The 11,816-nt window shown below is 47.4% G+C and overlaps 2 protein-coding genes across 2 annotated transcripts in view; both read left to right on the top strand.

The window, feature by feature from the left end:
* Positions 1-33: 33 nt before the first annotated feature.
* LOC100559098 (gastrula zinc finger protein XlCGF26.1) lies at positions 34-11,295 on the top strand. The gene is made up of 2 exons (XM_008122191.3): positions 34-170; positions 9,138-11,295. The coding sequence occupies exon 2, from the start codon at positions 9,507-9,509 to the stop codon at positions 11,184-11,186; it is 1,680 nt and encodes a 559-aa protein (XP_008120398.1). The 5' UTR covers positions 34-170; positions 9,138-9,506; the 3' UTR covers positions 11,187-11,295.
* The window catches only part of LOC103281175 (zinc finger protein 420), a 32,728-nt gene continuing 20,945 nt past the window's right edge, over positions 34-11,816 (top strand). Inside the window, exon 1 of the mRNA XM_062977020.1 lies at positions 34-170. The gene's annotated coding sequence lies outside the window, so the exon portion shown is untranslated. The remainder of the gene's footprint in view (positions 171-11,816) is intronic.

The following is an 11,816-nucleotide window of genomic DNA, read 5'->3' as shown; positions in this document are numbered from 1 at the left end:
CTGGTGCTGACGTCACTCAGCCCCGCCCTCCCTCTCGCCTTCATCCGCCGCCATTTTAGGAGCGAGAGGCGAGCGCGGCGTCGTCGTCTGAGGAGAAAGAAAGAAGGAAGGAAGGAAGGAAGGCAGGCTCCCTCCCTCGCTCGGAGCCCAGAGGCCGAGGAAGGAAGAAGGTGAGGCCTGGAGGCAGGGGTGGAGTGGCCCAGAGAGAGAGCGGGAGGAGCCCTCAGGGAGCCCCTCTCCCGGGAAGAAGGCGCCCCTCACGGTTCCCATCCGGGCGGCCTGGCCCTCTCCCCGCGGCACGCTCTCCTGGCCTTCCGCCCACAGGCCCTGGTGGCAGGGAGGCCCCTTCCTTCCTGGGGAGGCCTCGGGCGGGGTTCGTGTCTCTACATCCCCGCGGAGGGTTGTCCAAGGGAGGGAGAAGGCTGCCATTGGCCCCCGTGACAGGCACTGAACAGCCTCGCCGCCTCAGGGCCTGGCTGCTCCCTGCCGGGGGGTGGGGGGGGGGTGGGGGAGGATCAGCCTGTTATCGGAGAAGAGAGACAGGCCGGGCCCCTCTGACCACCACCAGGCCGCCCAACCAAGGATCCCCCCAGGCAACAAGCAGACAGGCCTTGGAGCTGCAAGGACATTCAATGCTGTTCAAGGTGATTGATTAATTGCCACGCCAGAGTTCTGTCTCCCTCCCTCCCTCCCTGGGCATCATTCCGCAGGGACCTCGTTTCCAGCAGACCGCACCACCTCTGAGGATGCCTGCCACAGATGCAGGCGAAACGCCAGTAGGGAGTGCTGCTGGGACATGGCCAGGCAGCCCAGAAACCTCACAGCCACCCAAGGATCCCTCCCTCTCCCTTTCCCTCCTTCTCTTTGCCGTGTCTTCCATCATCCAGGACATTTTTATGAATGTTTTTTACTAAATATTTTCATGAATATTTTAGTGAATATTTTATGATTACTTTTCGTAAATATTTCTGCAAATATTGTGTCTATTATTCTTATTTATTGATTGACTATCCCACTTTTCTCCTCTCCCACGGGTGGGGTTCCAAGCAACGCACAATCGTTAAATGCAGCAAAAATTATGTAACATTAAAGATATAAAGCCCTTCCTTGCTTGCTGCCTGGAGACTTCCTGAGTTTTAAGCCACATCACTTTTACACTGGAGACCCACTCTCCTTGTTTAACATCGTTTTTCATTTCAAAAGTTACATTAAAAGTGTTTTAAAATTTTCAGACAAGAAGCCTAGAACAGAAACACAAACGGTGCCAAGAACAAGAGAACATAGATGGGAATTTGACTCCCTTTCTATTTTCTCTTTCTTCTTTTCTGTCTTCATTTAGCTCCAGACAATTACAGGTTTATTGTTTACTTACTTGTTTGCTCTACTTCTGCCCCGCCTTGCTCTCTATCTCCACCCCGCAGGGGACTCAAGGTGGCTTACGCAGAGGCAATTACTCAATGCCTTAGACCAAGGGTCCCCAAACTTTTTAAACTGGGGGCCAGTTCACGATCCTTCGGACCGTTGGAGGGCTGGACTATAGTTGGCCACCGAGCAATAACAACAACAACAACAATAAAAAAGAGAGTTGGAAGAGATCCTTTGGGCCATTGAGTCCAATCCCCTTCTGCCTTTGTGCACCGAAAGCACAAGCAAAGCACCCCTGACAGATGGCCACCCAGCCTCAATGTTAATAATAATAATAATAATACAGGGCTTTGGAACACAATACTTCTGACCTCACAATCGTGTTAAAAAACAAAGTATGGATTGTTGATGTTGCAATCCCAGGGGACAGCAGGATTGAGGAGAAACAACTGGAAAAGCTGACACAATATGAGGATTTAAAGATCGAATTGCAAAGACTCTGGCACAAGCCAGTCAAGGTGATCCTAGTGGTGATCGGCACACTGGGTACAGTGCCTAAAGACCTTGGCCTGCACTTAAATACAATCGGCGCTGACAAAATCCCCACCTGCCAGCTGCAGAAGGCCACCTTACTGGGACCTGCACGCATTATTCGCCGATACATCACACAGTCCTAGAAACTTGGGAAGTGTCTGGCGTGTGATCCAGTACAACAGCCAGCAGAGTGTCTGCTGTGGACTCATCTTGTTCTGCTTCTAATAATAATGATGATGATGATGATGATGATGATGATGATGATGGTTGTAAGAGAAGAAGAGACCCCTTGGGTCCTTTAGCCCAACCCCCTTCTGCCCTTGTGCCATGGGGGCCAGATAAATGGCTTCGATGGGCCACATCCGGCCCCCGGGTCTTAGTTTGGGGACCCCTGCCTTAGAACATACACAATTAAAAAAAATTAGATTAGATTAAAGTCAGACACAGGCACGACTGGCAGGGACGAGAGAGAGAGAGACAGGGCCTTCCTTCTCAGTGATGCCCCCCTCCCTGGCGAGATGAGATCAGCCCCCCCCCTCCCTCCCGTCCTTCAGAAAGAGGGTCAAGGCCTGGCTGTGGGACCCAGCCTTTGGGGCAGGGCAAGGAGGCAATAAGAGGAAACCCACTCCGTTGACTGGAGCCAGCATGGTGTCCTGAGTTGGTTTCAACAGCTGATTTTAAGGCAGATATGACCATTTTAATGTTTGTGTATATTTATAGTTATGTCCCGGCACAGAGTGCTTGCCGTATATATACTCTGCCCTGAGTCCCCTTTGGGGTGAGAAGGAGGGCGGAATACAAATGCTTTAAATAAAATAAAGAAATATTAAACATTTAAAGACATGACTTTCCATAAAAATCACGCCATCCCTAGTCGTAGTCAAAGCCTTTCCAGAGCGGTTCCACATGTTCCAGACCTGCCATTGCCCTGTTCACGACAAGCCTGATCCCACAGCCAAGATTGTACCTTTCTCCCAAAGGCGGGGTGTGTGTGTGGTTGACCACACACCCCGAGGGAGGGGCCACCACTGGGAAGGAAGGAAGGAAGGCCGGCCGGCCGGCCCTGTCTCTCATCCCTGCCAGTCGCGCTTGCGGACGCTCTCAATCTCCAAGGTGGTTCAGAGGGAGAGATGCGTTCGGACAGGGTTTTTTTGTGTCAGGATCAACTTGAGTCGCTTCTGGAGTGAGAGAATTGGCCGTCTGCAAAGACGTTGCCCAGGGGACGCCCAGATATTTTGAAGTTTTACCGTCCTTGTGGGAGGCTTCTCTCATGTCCCCGCATGGAGCTGGATCTGATAGAGGGAGCTCATCCACACTCTCCCCGGGTGGGATTTGAACCTGGCAGCCTTCAGGTCAGCAACCCAACCTTCAAGTCACTTAGTCCACTACGCCATCTACGCCTCAGGTTCTAACTGGCTCCATCCCCCCCCCCCCCCAGCCCCCTGCCCCCAGATGTTCTGGATGAGCTCAGGGATTTGAACGCAGCCTTTCTGGGCCTCGTTGCCTGCCCACCACAAATGGTGAGAAGACCCCCTTGTCGTTTCCATTTCCAGCAAGCCTTGGCGAGAGACCTCCTTACACATCTCGGGAGCCACACACCATGGTTACTTCATTTGATGGACATTCTCTTTCAGATTATAACATCCTGTGAGTTTTAACCCTTACTCCACATTGTCTCCCATTGATCCAACATTACCTGCATTGTCACCAACATGCTTTGCCAAACATTCTTTGACTTTCTTCTCCGTCTTTTCCCATTTCAATCCTATTTTATGCTTCTTAGCAATGCATCTCACACTGTTGGGACTTGGTGAGTCCTCGTATCTTTTCTTTTTAGACACTTGAGGCAGGCGATACAAACTACAGCTTTATTACTGGCCAGAGCAAAATTGAGGGTGATCAGCAAAGGGAAAAAAAATAATCAGAACCGACAGGGTTGTTGTGTGTTTTCCGGGCTGTCTGGCCATGTTCCAGAAGCATTCTCTCCTGACGTTTCACCCGCATCTACGGCAGGCATCCTCAGAGGTTGTGAGGCATGTGGAGAAACTGAGCAAGGAAGGTTTATATATCTGTGGAAGGTCCTGGGTGGGGAAAAGAACTATTGTCTGTTGGAGGCCAGTGTGAATGTTGTAATTAATCACCTCAATTAGTATTAAATGGCCTTCCCAGCTTCACCTCCTGGCCTGGGGGAATCCTTTGTTCAGAGTCATGAGCTGCCCCTGATTGATTCCTGTCTGGAATTCTTCTGTTTTCAGAGTGTTGTCCCTTATTTACTGTACTGATTTTGGAGTTAATACTGGTATCCAGATTTTGTTCATTTTCATAGTTTCCTCCTTTCTGTTTAAATTGTCCACATGCTTGTGGATTTCAATGGCTTCTCTGTGTAGCCTGACATGATAGTTGTTGGAATGGTTGAGCATTTCTGTGTTCTCAAATAATATACTAAGTCCAGGCTGGTTCATCAAGGGCTCTGCTATGGCTGATTTCTCTGGTTGAGTGAGTCTGCAGTGCCTTTCATGTTCTTTGACTCGTGTCTGGGCAATGCTGCATTTGGTGGTCCCTATGTAGACGTGTCCACAGCTGCATGGTATGTGGTAGACTCCTGCAGAGGTGAGAGGATCTCTCTTGTACTTCGCCTACCGTAGCATTTGTTGGATTTTCTTTGTGGGTCTGTAGATAATTTGTAGGTTGTGTTTCTTCATCAGTTTGCCTGTGCGGTCAGTGGTTCCCTTGATGTCTGGTAAGAACACCTTTCCTCGGGGTGGATCTTGTCTTTCCTCTCATGGCTTGTTCTTGGCCTTACAGCTCTTCTGATGTTCATGGTGGAGTCTCCATTGGCCAGTTTAGGTGGTTTAGTTCACCTTGTAGGAAGAGAGGTTTGCAGATTCTTTCTGAGCGATCTGTCAGGGCTTTGATTGTGCTTCTTTTTTTGACTTTGGTGATGGTTGGAGTTTTTATGAAGGTATCTATCCGTGTTTGTAGGTTTTCTGTAAACTGAGAAACAAGCACGGAGTCTGTGTGTGCCTCTCTCCCTCCTCCGCAGTCATTCCAATGTGAATGACTGAAAGAAAACTCTGCAGCCCTGTTGTGGATTCATTTTTCTTGAAGGCTAGTCTCTTCCAACCCTGATTATTACAGTATTATTGTTGTTGTTGGTCAGGGGTGCTTGGATTATGTTTTGGTGCACACAAGCAGAAGGGGGTTGGAGTAGATGGCTCAAGGGGTCTCTTCCAACCATGTGTATTATGGTATTATTATTATTATTATTATTATTATTATTATTATTGACACAACGACGTTGTATGACACAGCAAACAAGATAGACATGCTGGATTTCATTTCACAAAATCACAAGTCGAACACTTCCCAAGTGTCTAGGACTGTGTGATGTATTTTTGGATGATGCGTGCAGATCCCAGTAAGGTGGCCTTTTGCAGTTGGCAGATCGTAATTTTGTCAATGTCTATTGTTTCCAAATGCCGGCTGAGATCTTTTGGCATGGCACCCAATGTGCCCATCACCACCGGGACCACCTGCACTGGTTTCTGCCGGAGTCTTTGCAGTTCAATCTTGAGGTCCGCAGGTGCCACTTTGACGTGGTGGGGGTGCTCAACCATTCCGAGGACGCTGAGGGCTGTGCTGGCGGTAGTGTAACTACCGGCAGTTCCAACCAAGCCAGAGAAGCCTCAGCTGAGGAATTGGAACCAAGAGCACCTAACCTAATAGTATTATGGAGAATCAAACCCAAACGAAGTCTATACTGGCTCGGTCGTCGCCCAGGATAAAAAGGACCTCGGTGGATGTTGCTGATTCTGGACATCCATCGACAAGTGGGCTACGGAATCATCAAAAACCAAATGAGCAGTCACAGAAGCGGCAGAAATACACAATGCCAGAAAACCACACTATTATTATTATTATTATTATTATTATTATTATTATTATTATTATTATTATTATTGGGTGGCTGTCAGGGGTGCTTGGATTACATTTTGGTGCACAAAAGCAGAAGGGGTTGGAGTAGATGGCCCAAGGGGTCTCTTCCAACACTCTTTATTATTTTTCTGATGATGATGATGATTGAGGCTGTATTTGTTCCCTTTTTGTTTTTTGACTTCAAAATTAGATATGTGCAGTGTGCATGGGAATTTCTTCATAGTTTTTGTTTTTTAAACTGTCGTCCGGCCCTCCAATGGTTTGAGAGACCGTGAACTGGCCCCCTGTTTAAAAAGTTTGAGGACCCCTAAACTAGAACATCTAGAAATGGCAGTTTCCCTTCCTTTTGTATTTCCATGGTGAATTGGATGTTTTGGGTGGATGCTGTTGAGGTGGTCCAGGAACTTGCTGAGTTCTTCTCCATGGCTCCAAATGGTGAAGGTGTCATCAATATATCTGAACCATATCAACATATCTGAACTAAAAGGCAGACTGTGTTGGATAATACAGAACGTTGGATAAGCGAGACTCTACTGTATTATTCTCTGAATCACAACTAGACATTCTTCCAAAAGCGTTGAGCCATGCCCAGAAAACACGCAGCAACCCCACTGGGCCATGGCAATTGAGGTGGAGTCAGTTTGCATTCATTCCACAGTGAAGACGTGCCCCAGGTCCACCTTTTTTCCTTCTGGACTGTCACGCCCGTGGCAACGGAGCACTAAGAACCGGACACGGAGGCCAATAACTATCTAATATCTTTATTAAGGAAATATGTAAGAGTAATAAAAACAAGTAGAAAATATACTCCAACAACAGACCTTTCAGGAAAGGTCAAATTTAGTCCAGAAATGTAAAGTCCAATATATTATATTAGAGTTCAAAGTTAAATCCAAGAAACCGAAACAGACACTATTGCCAAGCAATAGTGTGGGGAAACGTCCAGGGTCTTTCAGGGTCCAAGGTAAAAACCACAACAAGGTCGAGAATAAAACTTGATTCTTGAAGCAAGATCCGTGGCTAGGAACAAGGCAAGGCAAATCTTGAATACTTGGATAGGCAAAGCAAGGTAACTGGGTTTGTGGACTTTGCGAAGTCCACACTAGGCTGGAGACATGAAATCACTCCTGAAGCTGCTCCGTTGACTCCGCACGGAACCTACCGTGCCAGGCACCTATATCTGGGCCCCGTTTTCCTGCCAAGCAGGTGTCCAGCTTTCTCTTTCCCTAGAGAACAGGAAACGAAACCCAGCTTCCTCCAGATGTGAGACTCCCTAGATTTTCCCAGGGGAAACATGGCTAATCAGTGTCTTGTTTAGCTGCAATTCTCAAACTCCTGCGAACCTGTTCTTTCACTCCCCTGTCTGCAGTATAGGACTGTCTCCTAGCAAAAGGGGGTGAGAGCTGCTCAAGGTCTGTTTTAATGGGTTCTTGGGCAAAAACATCAACATCAGGCATCTGGAAAGATTCCGGCTCTTGCTGAGCCGGCGAAAACCCCATGTTTTCGTCTTCATTAGCCACGATGGCACTGGGAGCAGGACTACAAGGCCCATGAGGCATCACATGGACAAAGGACAAGGAAAAAAGAGAGAAGTGGGCAAAGGAGAAAGATTGACAGGAAAATGCATTGTGGGTGGAGCTGTGCTTGTCTTTGCATCCCATCCTGGGGCTCAGCCGAGGGAGTGAATGGCCCAGAGGGGACTTGGTTCAGCAGAGACTCATTTTGTGAACATCCCAACAAGCCTCAATGGTGATTTGAATTAGACGGTGGAGAGGCAGGTCTTGGTTGGCAGCAGGATTGCTTTGATGGCAGGAGGCGCCTGCGTTGGGATGCTCAGGAAGCAGACGTGAAAGGCAGCCCCGTAATCGTTGTGTCCCTCAGGATACAGCACATCCTGGTAATTCCAGGAAACCCATTATCCAGTGAATGACACCTTTTAATACTGGAAAGAGCCGTTCCTTTATGCCTGCCTGCCTTCCGTTCCTTTGGCCACATTTGTGTTCAGCCCAATGAAACCAAAGTGATGCTCCAGTATTAATAATAACAACTCTAATCATAACCTTGCTTTTGTACCCCGCCTCCATCTCCCCAAAGAAACTCAGGGCTGTTACATATGGCACAGTGTGCCTAAAACCAATGCACAATAAACACACAATACAATACAAGATAAAACCAAAACATATCACACAAGGTTTAAGCTCAAAACTGCACCTAATAACCTATGATGAGACCGGTCATAAAACATAACCCACTGCAAACAGGAGCAGGGAATAGGATGGTGAAAATGTTAGTCAATGAACAAGGGCAGAGGGCAAAAGTGCAGTTCTGTGGCATTAACTGCAGACCATTGGGACTAGACATGGTCAAAGGCTTGTCCAGACATCCAAGTCTTCAGTTCCTTCTGGAATATTGGAAGGAGATTTCTTTTTTTCCTTCTATCATTCATTCTTTTTACCCTCCCTGTTCTTCTTTCTTTCTGGATTTATTCCCTTCTTTATTGAGAATAATTGATTGCCTTTCCTGGTATCTATTTGTGTGCTTAAGACCTCGATGTCTGCATTTCTTGATGCCATAGAGTCTCGCTTATCCAACCTTCACTCATGCAACATTCTGTATTATCGAACACAGTCTTCCTCCCACAACTGTTTCTCTAGGCAGCAACATACAAGTACAGCCTAGATCGCAAACAAGTGGCAGACTTGTTGTAAAGCATGATGTTTTGGTGCTTAATTTGTAAATTCATAGCTAAAATTGATGTTTAATAGGCTTTCCCTTAATCCCTCCTTTAAGTAAGGCAAAAGTTTCCCCTGACGTTAAGTCAAGTCGTGACCGACTCTGGGGGTTGGTGCTCATCTCCATTTCTAAGCCAAAGAGCAGGCCTTGTCCATAGACACCTCCAAGATCATGTGTCCAGCAAGACTGCATGGAGCGCCGTTACCTTCCCGCTGAAGCTGTACCTATTGATCTACTCACATTTGCATGATGTCGAACTGCTAGGTTGGCTGGAGCTTGTGCTAAAAGCGGGCGCTCATTCTGCTCCCGGGATTTGAACTTGGGACCTTTTGGTCCACAAGTTCAGCAGCTCAGCGCTTTAACACACTGTGCCACCAGGGGCCCCTAATCACTCGTCATTATCCAATATTTTTGCATATCCAATGTTCTGCTGGATTGTTTATGTTGGATAAGTGAGACTCTACTGTATTTCCATTTTCAACATAACCCATGAAGTGAAAGGTGGAAATCTTGGAGGTGAAGAAGATTTCTGGCTTTCATTCTCGATCTTTTGCTTTTTTCTTGACAAGGGAAATGAGGATTCTATGGAGCCACGTCTTGGGTGCCGTAAGGAAAGAAATAATATAGGAAGAAGAAATCCTCCCAAGGTGAAGATCTTGCTGAATTCCTGAACTCACAGATAAAAAAGGAAAAAAGAAGAATCGAGTATCTGTATTCTAATGAAACACCGATATCACAGTGGACGTGAAGGAGAAAGCATCCAAATACCTGGAGTGTGGAAAGAGTGAGTTGCACTCAGAGATGGTCTGCAGCGACATGAAAGGACACACACTGCGGAGAAGCCCTATGAATTCCTGGAGTGTGGAAAGAGCTTTGCGCAGAGTGTAGATCTATGTTCACATCAGAAGACTCACACTGCGGAGAAACCTTATACACGCATGGAGTGTGGAAAGGGCTTTAGTTGCAGTTCAAAACTATGTTTGCACCAAAAGAAACACACTGGAGAGAAACCCTATAAATGCCTGGAATGTGGAATGAACTTTACTCAGAGTTCAAATCTACGTTTGCATCAACGAACTCACACTGGAGAGAAACCCTATACATGCCTGGAGTGTGGAAAGAGATTCACTTCTAGTGGAAGTCTATGTAAACATCAAAGGACTCACACTGGGGAGAAACCATATACATGCCTGGAGTGTGGAAAGAGTTTTGCTTGGAGAGGAAATCTAGATGTACATCAAAGGACTCACACTGGGGAGAAACCCTATACATGCCTGGAGTGTGGACAAAGCTTCACTGAGAATGGAAGTCTACGTAAACATCAAAGGACTCACACTGGGGAGAAACCCTATACATGCCTGGAGTGTGGAAAGAGCTTTGCTTCGAGTGGAAATCTAGATGTACATCAAAGGACTCACACTGGGGAGAAACCCTATACATGCCTGGAGTGTGGACAGAGCTTCACTGAGAGAGGAAGCCTACGTAAACATCAGCGGACTCACACTGGGGAGAAACCCTATTCATGCCTGAAGTGTGGAAAGTGCTTCACTGGGAGTGGAAGTCTACATTCACATCAAAGGATTCACACTGGGGAGAAACCCTTTACGTGCCTGGAGTGTGGAAAGAGCTTTGCTCAGAGTGGAACTCTACGTTCACATCAAAGGATTCACACTGGGGAGAAACCCTATACATGCCTGGAGTGTGGACAGAGCTTCACTAAGAGTGGAACTCTACGTTCACATCAAAGGACTCACACTGGGGAGAAACCCTATACATGCCTGGAGTGTGGAGAGAGCTTCACTGAGAATGGAAGTCTGCGTAAACATCAAAAAATTCACACTGGGGAAAAACCCTATACATGCCTGGAGTGTGGAAAGAGCTTTGCTTGGAGAGGAAATCTAGATGTACATCAAAGGACTCACACTGGGGAGAAACCCTATTCATGCCTGGAGTGTGGAAAGTGCTTCACTGAGAGTGGAAGTCTACATTCACATCAAAGGTTTCACACTGGGGAGAAACCCTATACGTGCCTGGAGTGTGGAAAGTGCTTCACTGAGAGTGGAAGTCTACATTCACATCAAAGGACTCACACTGGGGAGAAACCCTATTCATGCCTGGAGTGTGGAAAGTGCTTTGCTCAGAGTGGAAGTCTACGTTCACATGAAAGGACTCACACTGGGGAGAAACCCTATACATGTCTGGAGTGTGGACAGAGCTTCACTAAGAGTGGAAGTCTACGTTCACATGAAAGGACTCACACTGGGGAGAAACCCTATACATGCCTTGAGTGTGGACAGAGCTTCACTGAGAATGGAAGTCTGCGTAAACATCAAAAGATTCACACTGGGGAGAAACCCTATACATGCCTGGAGTGTGGAAAGAGCTTTAATCAGAGAGGAAGTCTAGATGTACATCAAAGGACTCACACTGGGGAGAAACCCTATTCATGCCTGGAGTGTGGAAAGAGCTTCACTGAGAGTGGAAGTCTACGTTCACATCAAAGGACTCACACTGGGGAGAAACCATATACATGCCTGGAGTGTGGAAAGGACTTTACCCAGAGTTCAAGTCTACGTTCACATCAAAGGATTCACAGTGGGGAGAAACCCTATGCTTAGAGTGTGGAAATAGCTTTACTCAGAGTTCAAATCTACGTTCGCATCAAAAGACTCACACCGGGGAGAAACCTTATAAACGCATGCCGTGTGAATAGAATCTCTCTGAGATTGAAATCTACACAGACATGGAATTCATATTGAAGAGAACAGTCGTATTTGACCCCATAGGGCTCCCCTACACAGAGCATTTCAAGCTTTTCATGTTGGTGATGCACTTTATCTAGCAAAACAGATTAACCATTTCACCGCCAGCAGCCCGTTTGCCTTGACACTGCTGGGCTCGGAGCTGCTGCTGCTCCTCCTTGTTGCCTGCTATTCTGAGAAGCCTTGCCGTCTGTCAGCTCACCCTGGTGTGGTTGGAGCCCGGAGTTATCGCTCCTGCTGTTGGCCGTTTTAGGAGAGCCTTACTGCCGGCTACTGGCCCGCCCCAGCGTTGTGGGGCCTTAGAACCTCTGCCCCTTCTTCTCCCCGTTCTGGGGGGCTTGTTACCAGCTGCTGGCTTGCCCTAGCGCCTTGGCACCTTTGGGGCTTGGAGCTGCTGTCCTCCCTGCGATTGGCTTGTCTCAGGAAGTCGTGGCTACCTACTGGATCTTTCTACTAAGATTCAACAAGGTGCCTGTGTCAACTACT

This window comes from Anolis carolinensis, chromosome 3 (genome assembly GCF_035594765.1).
Source record: "Anolis carolinensis isolate JA03-04 chromosome 3, rAnoCar3.1.pri, whole genome shotgun sequence".
NCBI lineage: Eukaryota > Metazoa > Chordata > Lepidosauria > Squamata > Dactyloidae > Anolis > Anolis carolinensis.
Note: the sequence above shows the minus strand (reverse complement) of the source record. Positions and strands in the feature narration are given on the sequence as shown.